General features: G+C 29.6%; 1 protein-coding gene across 1 annotated transcript; it reads left to right on the top strand.

The window, feature by feature from the left end:
- Nucleotides 1-7300: 7300 nt before the first annotated feature.
- On the top strand, nt 7301-9797 carry LOC111004794 (protein DETOXIFICATION 27). Its single transcript, XM_088127751.1, has 8 exons — nt 7301-7748; nt 7827-8368; nt 8449-8535; nt 8676-8732; nt 8915-9153; nt 9246-9364; nt 9472-9561; nt 9648-9797. The coding sequence occupies exons 1-8, from the start codon at nt 7452-7454 to the stop codon at nt 9717-9719; spliced, it is 1503 nt and encodes a 500-aa protein (XP_087983877.1). The 5' UTR covers nt 7301-7451; the 3' UTR covers nt 9720-9797.
- The last annotated feature ends 4359 nt before the right edge of the window (nt 9798-14156 follow it).

Genomic DNA, 14156 nt, shown 5'->3' with positions numbered 1-14156 from the left:
ATTGATTGATAGACTATAATGGTTGATTATGGTTATTCAGCTCTAATTATACATATTAATTAATATTTTTTTCATATCTCGAATGATAGTATTGTTAAATTAATTATAATTCTCTAATTTGATAAATTAAAAATATCATTTTCTAATTGCAGTATGGTATTAACAAACTTTTAAATATAAATAAATATAGCAATTAAGAAAGAGACGACCAAAGTATTAAAAAAAATTGACCAAATTATTAAAAAAAAAAACCTCACATGTCGTCTCTTGGTTATAAAAAAAAAAAAGTCATGGTCGTCTCTAGAGACGACCAAAGTAAAAAAAACTGAGACGACATGTTACGTTATTAAAAAAGAAAAAAAAAAGGCATGGACGATCATGGTTAATTTTAAAAAAAAAAATTAACGTGGCACTGAGTAAGCGCCACGTTTGTTGGTCGAGAGACGACCTATGAATTTCAAAACATTATTCTTGTAATTAGTTTGAGATGAGGTATATTTTAGTAAATATTTTAAAAATTAACATTATTAAAAAAAAATCCTGAAATGTGGTTAATATGGGATAAAAAGAAACTGTTTATTATTAATGAGGTAGGGCCCACTGGAGTAAGGTATTTATTGATTTATTGATTTGTTATTGATAATAATAATGAGAGATGACGTGGCATTACAGGTATTTTCCAAAATTGGAAGGTGGGAACTCTGATCTGATTTGCAGGAGATAGGGGGTAGCGTATTTATTGATTTTGTAATTTTCATAATTATTAATGACGTGGCGTCTGCGTGGCATTAAATGAAGATGGAAACTTTGATCTGATTTGGAGGGATTGCATCTGCTTAGAAGCCGACAGATTAATACACGTTCACTACTATGGCAAACCCCAATTCAAATCCTCAGATTCACATTTTATATATTAAAAAATATTTGTCTCCCAATGCAAAAGAATATTGTCCTTTCACGGTTCCAGTATTTCACAACTAAATGAAATAAATAAAAAATTATAGATTTTTTTCTGAAATAATAATGAATTGTCAAATATTTAATAGTGCGATTCTTTCTTGAGTAGCCATGTATTTTCTAAAGTTTAATAGGTTGTTAAATTTTTATTTTATATTTTTATCTAATAGATCACTAAATTTTAAAAAATTTTATAGATCAATAACCTATCTTAAATATAAAATAAAAAATTTGTAAGATTAATTGGAATTCTTTTGAATCTCAATAACAAATTAAATACAATATTAAAAGTTTAGAAATCTATCAGACACTTTTAAAAGTTTATGTAACATATTAATGCAATTCTAAGACTGGGTTCATCAAACTTGTAATTTAATCAATTTTATTTTCTGTTTATCCTATTTTAGTATCTGACTTTTGTTATAAAACTATTTTGATTATTTGTGAAATTCTAAAACCGCTATTATTTTAATAAGGTGAAATATTTCTCCGAATATTTGTACTAATTGGCTAACTTGGGTATGTACTGAACTAATAAATTGACTAAACTGGGTATATTATATAAACATAATTATGTCTTAAAATCATAGCAAAGATCAAATAAATTGTTATTGAAAAAAAATTGGAGATTAAAATAGATATTTTGAACATTTAGAAACAAATTTGAAAATTTAGATCATACTAAGAGATGAAATCTATTTTTTTTACCCATTAAATTGAACTAATAAACATGGTTTTCATCGTCTCTATTATATTACATTCATATCTACTTTAAGATTAATTATTTTCCTATAAAGAAATTAAGTAAAATAATTATTTAGGTAGAGTTGTAATGACACTATTGAATAAGAACATGGAATTTATGATATGGCATAATAATTGTCTCCTTAATGCTTGCTTCCTGTTTCTTGCTCAAATGTTTGAAATTTATCTAACCTCAAATGTTGTGTTGTTATTTGAGAGGAGAGAGATAATTTTAGAGTAGAGAGGGAGGATTTTTTTTTGGAGAGAGATGGATAAAAGAGAAAACTCACTCTTTTTATAGGATAAAGATGTCTCCCGTTTAACGTATTAATGATGTTTGGAAAAACTCTTTTTCCAGACCAATTATGTTGGGTTTGTGAGTTGATTGCAAACAAAGTCTCACATTAGTTAGGAGAGAGTGAATGATCATGAGTATATAAGAGGGTGTGAGGCATTTTGACTGAAACCAAAAACAAATCGTGAGGACTATATCCAAAGTGGACAATACCATGATCTCGAAAACGGCTGAGACCAAGATCTTCTAAAAATGACTTAAAAATCACCCCCACAATTTTTTTTCCTTCATCCTTTTTTTAATACACAAAGACTGTTTTACTTGGCTCTATGTAATTGGTTTGTTTCTTAAATCTCACAAAAAAAAAAATGTTCTTTCACAGAAAAAAAGCACTTTTTTTTAGTACAGAAAAAAGCACTTCTCTGTTGGGAGATAACCCCGATACCATCAAAATAGGAACTAAAAAAGTTCACTATTTTTTTCCCCTCACTTTTGTATTGCGTTAAAGCAGATGGAAAATGCTTTAAAAAAGGAAAAGCCTCAACCAATCTTAATAATGATTATTTTGAGGCTTAATATTTGCTATCAAATTCAAAGTGGGCGGCCCCATCTACCATCACTCATGTGAAATTGTTTTCATCTGAGGCTGCTTATTAGATATACTGTTATTGTAATGTAAAGTTTGGATCATTTGTTTTTTTTCTTTTTTTTTTAAAGAACATTTGGATTAGGTAACAGTGGTAATGTGAATTATTAATTGCAACTTTTTGTCCTCCCAATGATCCATCTCACTTTTTTAGATTTCCATGTTATCACTAATAATTTTTTACTTTTAGTCTAATCAAGAAAAAGAAGTAATCACATTTTCGAGACTATTTTAATTTTAAATATTTTTCTAATATCTTAAAAATACTTTCCAAAGTGAAACACGAGTACCAATAAGCATGATTCATGAATTTTAGAAAGAAAAAAAAGAAAAAGGAGAAAAGAGTCCTATCAAACAAAGTTACGTGTTATATCGTGTTTTTAGAAATAAAACTATCATATATTTTGTTTCTCTGTCTATAAAACTAAAATTTCACTCTTTCATCGTTGATGAATTCTTATTTATATTGCTTTAATTTCATTACGCATGACAATTTTATTTTTACATTTTAAACTATAGTTCTACATTTTAAAGGTTATTCATGAAGTAAAAACATAATTATACTCAAATTTTAATAAGAAAGATTTAATAAATTTGTTAAAATTTTGAAGAATGAAAATATTTTGTTTTTTAAATTCTAGAAACTAAATTAAAAATCAAAGTAAAACTTTGGATGAATTTCATTTGAATTATCATGATGTTTGGGTTGACAAGGATAAGAACAGGGATGGATGTTTTTTAAATTAGCAGATAAAAAACAACGTATATTTTTTTCTGGCATTATTTATTACTCAAACAAATTGGACAAGAGTTGGAAAATGGCTATGGAAATAAAGAAAAAAAAGTTAAGGGTGTTTTAGTTAGTGATCAGAAATAAAAATCCAAATGCAAGAAATTTAATGTATTCTTTGTTAGCTTTGTAAACTAGTTGTTATACCCGCTAAATATTCAGTTTAATCAATTAATTTATCAACATTTTTGTTATAAAATATGTATAATTATTATTTTACCATTGTTGTATAATTCATCATATTATATTTTACATGTTTCAATTAAAAAAAACAATGAGTTTATAACATGAAACAATATATTCATCAAAGTTTTTATATATTTTTTTTAATGAAATTTTGTATTTCAGAAGTTTGTGACATGAAATAATATATTTATCAAAGTTCATATATATATATTTGAATGAAATTTTGCATTTTAAAGTTTAAAATTCAAAATTTAAAAACACTGAAAATACAAACTTATTTTTTTTTTAGAATTTCCACTATTTGATTCACAGCAAAAATAGTTTTAAAAACAAATCGCTGTCAAAATGATATTGGTTGAATTCATTTGATTAGGTGAATCTCCGTATTACCAAACAAATATAACCTAAAAGTTTGAAAGGTTGATCACTAGGCTCAACAATTCTAGGAATACAAGTTGAACGAACCTCTACATTTTAAGTGATAGGATATTGTTACTTAGGACATAATCCATCCTGACTATTTACTTCAATTTTACTCAAAAAGCCTCTCGAACTAATAGAGATGTTATCATTCATTAATATATATACATGATCTTGATCTTTTTATTAGTAAATATGGTATTTTTATTGCATTCCCAACAATTTTCTCCTCGAACAAAATCGCACTATACCTCGTTTCAAATAGCCATCTATACGTGTTCCATATTATCAAACACATCATTTTTTACCCGGTAAACTTTCTTTTTTGAGAACACACTACCAGTTTGATAGAACTCAGCTACAAATCACATACATATCTTCGAAGTTTACTATCTTTATTCGTCACTGGAAGATTGCATACGAGCCTGTTTTTGATCTGAACAACAGACTGACTAAACTGAATGACTTGTAAACAGCTTATTTTTAAAGTCCCAACTGCCCGTTTTATACACTGTCACTAATGAGCCCCCCCAGTCCCAAGTGGGCTCGCAGACTGTGACCTGTCGCCCATCCCCGCCAGCTCTGATTAATTAATGCACTGTCATTGTCATTTTTGTTCAGACTCCACAGCTAGGCTTTACGATCATATGGCAGCAAGTTTCGTTTTTATTAATTAATCATAAATATGTTATGTTATGTTATTGTGTGCTTCTATTATTTTGTAAGACTGCATTTACTTTTATGTTGTTGTTATGTGAGAGAATGGATAAATGATAAATATGCATGTCCAGACTCAAGCATTCAATTGTTTATTAAAGAGAAATCTGCAGACACATAACAAATTGTAGATTTTTTTTATCTCATTGATGAAATGAACTATGATTTTGACTTAAATATATGCTTATTGCCTGGGTGCTGTCATCTGTCTTGACTTGCGGATGTGGGTTCAGTTTTTTCTTTGAATGGTCTTATCATCTTAGATCTCAAGGGATAAGATTTACCATTTGTGGTGTAGCTATATATGTTGGAGATATGCATGCATATTATTCTGGTGAATTATAAGATATAATACCATTTCTTTTAAAGTAATAAGGAGGAGGAGATTCAAACATTCAACAAGTTGAATAAGTAATGTCTTAATCATTTTTGTAATATATATGCATGGCATTTTGGTTTAATAATATGATACATTTTAATAATACAAATAATTGGTTTTTTATCCCTACAATGATTAAATATATATTATCGTGTAGTTATTGATCGCATTGACATGTATATAAGCAAAAATTAATATAGCTTCAGATAAAAGAATCAACACATTATCTTTTGTTTTGCAAAGGCAATCAACATTATCATTATCTATACTTATTAATTATTTAATTGTGACTATGGGTATGGTATGGATAGGATTTGCTAGGTAGTGGGAAATTATCATTAATTATTATTATTTTTTTCATCAGATACCAAAGATGATCCGTATCAAAATTTTAAGTACCGCAAATATATAAAGGATTTGAGATTGTAAAAAAAATTTGAATTTTGAGAATAACCATTTTTTTTTAGCATGAAAATGTCTCAAACTCACAATCTTTTAGTTGGAAATATGCGCCAGTTACCATTAAATTATGTTCGTTTTAGTAGAAAATAACAATTTAAATAATCATATATAATTTTAGAGAATTGTAGGGCCCGTTTGATAACCATTTTAGTTTTTGGTTTTTGGTTTTCTGTTTTTAAAAAACAAAACTATATATGTTAAACCAAAACACGTTTGGTAACCATTTTTTAAATTTTTGTTTTTAAAAAGTTAGAAAATTGAAAATACATAAAAAAAATTTTATGTAGGGTAGGGATGACAATGATGTGGGTGCGAGTGAGGATGCTCTCCCCCATTCTGGTACTCATGAAAATTTTTAGTCTCCGTCTCCAACTCGTTCTTGGGTCCGAGAGATGTTCTCAAGAAAAATTTTTGGTTTTATAATTGTTTTTAAGTATTTTTAGAATTTAAGTATAAAAAAAGTGTAATAAATATATATATTAATTATTTAAAAAATGGAATCGGGGACGGGGATGGGGTCGGGACATGCATTTCAGAGATGTAAATAAACTTTTGAAAGATAAATTTTAGAGAGATAAATAAAAAGATTTAGAAAAAAACCGTGAAAGAAAAATTAAAGACAAAAAAAGGAAAATTGTAGAGAAAAAAATAAAGTCAAGAGAAAAAGATATGTTGAAGAAAAAAAAACAAATTATAAAGAAAGAGAAAAATTATAGTGGAAACAAATTTAGAGAAAATAACAAGATTCAAAATATAATTTTTAGAGAAAATAAATAAATACAAAGATAAATAAAAGTTACAGCGAAACAAAATTGAACGGGAAAATAAAATATAATTTTCAAAGGAAAAAATACGAAAAGAAAGAAAATTATAAAAAAAATGAAATTTTAGAGAGAAAAAAATTAGGAAAAATATTAAATTTTTAGAGAGAGAAATGAAACTGGTCTGTTAGAAAAATATATATAAAAATTTGGAGAGGGACAAACAATAATAAATATTCAAAATATGAAAATTTTAGAGAGAGAAACGATAAATTAATTTAAAAATTATGATATATTATGTGAAAATATTTTTAGTTTGGATTAAATTTGTTATTATTTTGGAGAAATTGTTGTTATGGGTGCGAGCGATCCTATAATTGACCTGATTATACTATCCCTGATAAATCACAAAACCACGAGGGCTGTTTTGGAAAAAAAGGCTCTTTCCGCGGCCACAGTCCGTCCCCAAATAGGTCACAAAATGTGTCAGGGACCAGTTACAATATTTAGTTTGAAAAATACCCCTTTTTATTTCTAAAAGAAAAAGAAAAAAACCTTTTCTTAAGGTCGTAGCTGGCAGGCTCGGGTAGTGGGTACTGTGCAGTGCGCAGTCCTCCATTGACCGTCAATTTTCTTTTTCGTTTGTTTACCTAAAACATTTTATCATTATTCCCCCCTTTTATAATTTTATTTGAAAAATAAATTTTATCTTCACTCTCCTTTAAAATTTGACATCTTATTATTTTAAGAAAATAAAGATTTATTTTTACTGCGCATAAGATAGTACAGTATTGTTTATTTTTTTTTTCTTTTTTTTTTGTTTGATCAAAATATTTGGTAGCGGTAATCTATGATTTATATCCACAATTTTCTTGAAACGTTGATCGCAATTTGAAGTTTATAATAATTTTTAATTTAAAGAAATGGGAACTCTGATGCGCCCAATTTGGGCGGGGAACGATTATAAAATGCGACGTTTCTCGTCTCGTGTAGAAGCAGCCTCTAGAGTTTCTCCTCCTCCTCCTCCTCCTCCTCCTCCTCCTCGTTAAACTACCCATTATTATTATTATATTGTTTGTTCCGACAATAATATAATGGGGAGTATTATCAGGGCGGATGCGGAGGGGCTGAATCAGCCACTGATCATCTCCAGCAAAGATAAGAGCAGAGCAACGGAATCAGGTGAAGATCGGAGAGAGGATTTTTTGTCAAAGCTGTGGGTGGAAACTCAGCAGCTATGGCTGATCGTTGGGCCTTCGATTTTCAGCCGCGTTGCTGGCTACTCCATGAACATCATCACCCAAGCTTTCGCTGGCCATCTTGGCGATGTCCAACTCGCTTCAATTTCCATCGCCAATACTGTCATCGTGGGTTTCAATTTCGGCCTATTGGTACGTATCAATGCTCCGTAGGCAGAGGCAGGCCCCTGTTGGTATAATTGTTTAATTAATTAACTAATTTTGTTTCAGTTGGGGATGGCGAGTGCACTGGAGACGCTGTGTGGGCAGGCGTACGGAGCAAAGAAATACCACATGTTGGGAATATACTTACAGCGCTCATGGATAGTACTCTGCCTCTGCTGCTTTCTGTTGCTTCCCTTTTACTTCTACGCGACGCCGGTTCTGAAACTGCTCGGCCAACCCGACGACGTGGCAGAGCAATCAGGGGTGGTGGCGCTGTGGCTGATCCCGCTTCACTTTAGCTTCGCGTTCCAGTTTCCGCTGCAGAGGTTCTTGCAGTCCCAGCTGAAGACACAGGTCATCGCTTGGGTGTCTCTGTTGGGGTTGTTGGTGAATATTGTTACGAGCTGGGTTTTGATGTACGTGTGGGAATTCGGGGTCATTGGGGCCGCCATTGCTCTCGATATCTCTTGGTGGGTTCTGGTTTTTGGGTTGTATATTTACACTGTGGGTGGCTGGTGTCCTTTGACCTGGACTGGATTCTCTGTCCAAGCCTTTCAAGGCCTCTGGGATTTCACTAAACTCTCCGCCGCCGCTGGCCTTATGCTATGGTAAATTCTGTTTTTCCCCCTTTCCTTACCTTATAAAACTTACTCCCAACTCACAGAATTAACTTTTTTCCATTGGGCAGCTCCGAGAATTGGTACTACCGGATACTGGTACTCATGACCGGAAATTTGAAGGATGCCACTGTTGCGGTAGATGCGCTGTCCATATGGTATGCCACTCCTATTTTTCTTCTTTTTTTCCGCTACAATTTTGTGCCATATCCCCAATAAATTCATTTTATAATTAGGTAAAAAAAAAAAGGAAAAAAACGTTAGGAATTAATAATTTATGGGTAAACTTTGTTTGCAGCATGAGCATTAATGGATGGGAGATGATGGTTCCTTTAGCATTCTTCGCCGGCATTGGGTACACACTACACCTTTTTTCTTTCCTTTATCTTACTTTTCCGCCGTACTTTGATGAAAAAAGAACAACCGACCTTCTGGTTTCTCACTTTATTAAAGGACATTATTTCATTACTTAATTTATATTGGAAAAAGGTCGTTTGTCATGATTGATCTAACATGCATATGAATGTGAATAAACAGAGTAAGAGTGGCAAATGAGCTGGGAGCTGGGAATGGGAAAGGCGCCAAATTTGCAACAATTGTATCGGTGGCCCAATCGACGGTGATCGGAGTTGTGATATGTGTAGTTATAATGATCCTTCATGACAAGATAGCCTTAATCTTCACAAGCAGCAGCAGTGTGGTGGAAGCTGTGGATTCACTCTCAAACTTGCTGGCCATCACCATTCTGTTAAACAGCATCCAACCCGTTCTTTCAGGTTCTTAAAAATAAATTAATCCAAAATAAATAAACTAATTTTGAGCCGTTTTGAAAGAAAATGAAATGGTATGGTGTGTTGAATGAACGCAGGAGTGGCGGTTGGATCAGGTTGGCAATCTTGGGTGGCATACATAAATATTGGGTGCTATTATCTCATTGGTCTCCCTCTCGGTTTCGTCATGGAATGGGTTTTCCACTCTGGTGTTTTGGTATGCATCTTCACTTCATAACAAAAATAAATTAAATATCAAAATTCAATCATGTGTATATGGTATAGTGGTATTAAATGTTACTGACACGTGTGTCTATCCCACAGGGCATTTGGGGTGGGATGATATTTGGTGGCACTGCAATTCAAACAATAATATTAGTGATTATTACCATGAGAACTAACTGGGAACAAGAGGTACTTAATGTTAATGTCAAATTTCAACTCCAAATATAACATGAACAGAATCATTCATTGTACAATTTTATTGACTTGAATTTCAGGCTCAAAATGCACTCAAGAACGTAGAAGATTGGTCTAGCCCTGAGGAAAACGAGAAGCCTCTACTCGCCTAATTTTTTCTTTTTTCTTTTTTTTTTTATTATTTAAATTTTAGATGGTGGAATGGAATAAATTTTGGAAATTGTTATGCAGTGGTCTCCTTCTTTTTTTTTATTTTTTTATTTATTTATTGAGAATTACCCAGTTTTGAAAATGTTTTTTCTTTTAATCTTTGATTGTATTTGTTTACCATTTTTTAGCAGTGGAGTGTCAGTGTGGAGACTGGAGACTACTATTTTATTTGCACTGATTTCTGAAAGCCATATTGTAATCCAGGATGAGGATTGAATACCTCACAATAACATTAATAAAATTAAAAAAAAAGTTAATCAGAATATTTTTTAATTAAAAAAATAAAAGGGTGCTTGCAAAAGTAGTAAAAAGAAAATTAATAGGAGTTTGCAGAAGTAGCAACAACTTTTAGATTTTGGGAAAAAAAAATAAAAAAGCAAAATCCAGAGACCTAACTCATGGAGAAGAAAGCAAAAATCTTCACATAATTTAAATTTAAACAATAATTGATTTGAATCTAGCGTTGATATATTTGATTGTGATAAGTACCAATATACCTATATGAATATTGATATATTAATGATATACATGATATATTACTAAATTGAGTTTGATTATTTTCATATTTTAGATGAAATGTTTGCCTTTTAAGACTTAAATAGATCTATTTTATACCTAATATAAAGATTGACATGCATTGATATACCTAATTTGATATATATGGAAGGAATCAATAATACTTGATTATAAGTACTAATATATTAATGATATATTTGATACGATCTTTTCAAATAAATAAAAAATAAAAAAAGATATATTTGATATGATGAATGTTGATGATATATCAATTATATTTTTTATTTAATATATTAGAAAAAAATAAATATATAAATTTCAAATATTATACCGTAAAATTCAAAAGCTATTACTTTATTTATAAATATAATAAATGCTTTATTCACAAAAAAAATCATATAAAAAAAACGGATCCACATTCTACGGAGGAAAAATAAATGGCCACATCCCCATTCCACAACCCACACAAATCAAGTAGGGTTTGTATCTCGACGAAAACGGTGTTGGTTCCCACTTCCCACCGACTAAGTGTATTTTTTATTTATTTATTTATTTATTAGTATACCATCTGGATTAGGGATCAAATTCACAACCTTTTAATTAGAGATATATATCAATTACTGTCAAATGTATCAAAACTATACTCGTGACGATTAAGCGTCTTTTTTATTGGATATTGTTAATTTTTATTTAGTATAACATATAGGAACGGCCTAAATTCGAAGTTATCTGATTGAAAATAATCTCTACAAACTCAATTAATCTGAAATTTTTTATCTGAAATGAATGAGTCGTAACACACGTGACATATAAAACTTAATTAATAAATAAAAAATATTTAGTTGTTAATTAGTAAATATTTCATCTTGTGGTAAAATTAATAAATGAAAGAGAAAAATAGATAAACAGTAGTAATTTTTTTAACAATTAACTGTCAACTTTTAAACAGTGATCCATACAAAAATAAATCCTTATCTATCGACACGAAAATGGATAAAGCACGGGAAGCAAACAGGGGAAACTTAATTCTATTAAAATAATAATAATAATATAATTGACGTGGCCGGTTGCATGTGGGATGGGAGGGGACCAAATCTAGTTCAAGATTTATTCAACCCGAAACACTGAAACACTTTATTTATTTATTATTATTATTATTTTAGTATAATACGAAAAAAGGATTCGAACTCTTAATTTCTTAATTTGAGATATATATAATTAGCTATTATTACTTTTACTTAGTTCTTCGTTATCCAACTTCAACTTTTTTATAATTGGTAGATTTTAATATGATTCAATTAATTGTGAGGTAGAATTTAAATCTCTACTCTATATTATTATACTAAAAGAAAAAAAATCTCTTAATCTATTAATGCAAAAGTCAAAGGACTCTCTTTAATATTTTTTTACGCTAAATATGTCGAATACCATTTGTAAAAATTGTTTTAATTTTAATTTTTAATTTAGTTCTTAGTCGTTTTTAAATCCTCAAATTTAGACATGGTATATTAAAAATTCTCGATTAAGTTCTTCCCTAGATTTTTCTTTTACATAATTTATTAATAAAAAGTGACTTAATTATCATCAAATTATATTCTTGTTTAACATATTTGGACACTGTGTACTAGAACATGTTCATGCAACTTAAAAGAAATAGATTTTGTTAATAAGGCTTGTCCAATTTTGTTGATAGACAAATTTAATTTTATGTGTCAAATTACATCGGAATAGTCTATTAATACTCCTTAACAACTTTTCAAACTCAACCACAAAGATACTTAAACTTGTCCATAAAATCCTTAAATTTGCAAGAAAATACCCAAATATAACTTAGGAAATTAAGCAAATATCTAACACAACTAGAATAATGAAAGACCTTAAAAGTAGTTTTCCAGCTATAAGTACACCCATAGCATATGGACACAAATCATAAAAAATAAAAATAAAAGAAATCTTTAAGTAAAGGATTTAAATTTTCAACAAAGTTGAAAGTTTGAATTGATTAACACTCAAAAAGTATAAAATATTGAAATATTTACATTTTGTTTATAATTGATTAATGAATTCGAAGCAAAATGGGAAGGCCTTTGCAGAATTTGTCGGCCATGTGGGCGATCGGCCTGGATTTCTATCAGGGAGGGACAGTCCTTTTGTTCGGGTGATGGAGACTATTATGAGAAAATTCTAGTATTGAGGATTTTTCGATTTATAATTTTTTTAACATATAATTAATTAATCGATTTATTATTTTACTTTTATAAATTTTACAATATTTTAAATACTAGTTAAAAAAAACTTTTACCTATTGTCGAAGTGATAAACAGTAAATTAAATATTAGGAACAAAATTTGATACTACTATCATGGTGGCCATATCCACTGCTAGAATTGTAGGATGAGGCCTCACAACGTACTAAATAGTGATGTAGCCATTTTGGAAGCTATAAATAACTATTAGATTAATCCAGATAAATTTAAAATAGAATTATGATTTCATTATGATTTGGGATCTCCAAAATGACATTACAATTTATTGGTAACTTGATAAGAAGTGTAATAATTTCAATAGAAACGACATCTAATATCACAAATATCATAATTGAGACTCTACTCTATGCTTAATCTAAAACTCCAATTTCAACTTAAGTAGGAGTGTGTGTGGCTAGTACCATGCCATTATGTAACTTTTCTATTTTACAGGTTTGTCCATCCCTTTTTATTATTGAAGATGGATGTAAATTTGAGAAATCTTGAAGGAAAAAATTCTTGCATCAACCCATACGAGAATAGGCTGTTCATGACAGTGGATTTAAAATAGGTTCTAAAATAATATTATTAGAATAAAGATGCACATTTTGAATATTAAACTATGCCGCTCCACAATTATTGATAATATGATTTCCCACCAATTATTCAAAAGCTACTTTTGACCAAGATGGCATAAAATTTTTATTTTCTCAATTATATTTAGTTTGATTAGTCAACTTCTTTTTTTATCTAAAAAATCCTCCACCAAATATATTAATCATAATTAAGTAGATAAGTCTAAACATCATGTTTGGCTCTTTATTCATCATCTCATATGCAATGAAATGAAAAGTTATGGCATTCTCTTAAAATTTCTTCATTTTCTTTAAACTACCAATTAAGTTTCCTCTTTGATAGTTGGAGTACTTGTGATTTTTTAGGTATGATTTTGTATAAGTATACCTGATAATCATATTATTAAATAATATCCATCAACGAATTTATAATATTACGAATTCATACAAGACTTTAATAAAATTGAAAATTGACATTTACATCCATATTAAAACCTAACTTGATTTAAGCCCAAGAGACCATTTACATTCCCTCTCCGTCGCTTTATCAGTGCTTAGGAAGATAATGATGTGCCATGTTGGTGTTTTATACATAGAAATAAGGGATTGTAAATGAAAATGCTTCTCTGTCTTTTCATTATGCACATATATTATTAGTTGCTATTATTTAATTGTATCGTTGACTAATTTATTTATATTAATTTAACATGATACGAATCACCAAACCTAATATAGGTGATTCACGTTGAATTAAACTTTTAATAATTAGATATAGTCACAATACATTTTTAAAAATAATTTTAATTCAATAGTAAAGATATTTATTCATGTTCTTCACGTTAGAAGTTTAGATGCTGCATAGTCTACATTTATGGTACTATAAAAATGGTACTATTCATGTTCTTCAGCTTTAAAATTTGGTTGTTCCTTGAGGCAAAGCGTTTTATTTAGTTGGGACATTTTGGTGTCAAAGTTGGGAGTGGCGAGATGTTGTCAATGGCATAGGTGTACTGTATGAATGAAACAGTTAAATTATTGTGGG

Source organism: Momordica charantia (assembly GCF_013281855.1).
Source record: "Momordica charantia cultivar OHB3-1 chromosome 8 unlocalized genomic scaffold, Mcharantia_2.0 BLBB01000008.1, whole genome shotgun sequence".
NCBI lineage: Eukaryota > Viridiplantae > Streptophyta > Magnoliopsida > Cucurbitales > Cucurbitaceae > Momordica > Momordica charantia.
The sequence above is the reverse complement of the archived record's forward strand: the minus strand, read 5'-3'. Positions and strand labels throughout refer to the sequence as shown.

What these genes read in the sequence shown, in the direction of transcription:
- LOC111004794 (XM_088127751.1), top strand. Translation starts at nt 7,452, where the DNA reads ATGGGGAGTATTATCAGGGCGGATGCGGAGGGGCTGAATCAGCCACTG. An exon ending in GCATTCTTCGCCGGCATTGG is followed by an intron (nt 8,733 to 8,914) that starts GTACACACTACA and finishes GTGAATAAACAG; the next exon opens with AGTAAGAGTGGCAAATGAGC. An exon ending in TTTTCCACTCTGGTGTTTTG is followed by an intron (nt 9,365 to 9,471) that starts GTATGCATCTTC and finishes TCTATCCCACAG; the next exon opens with GGCATTTGGGGTGGGATGAT.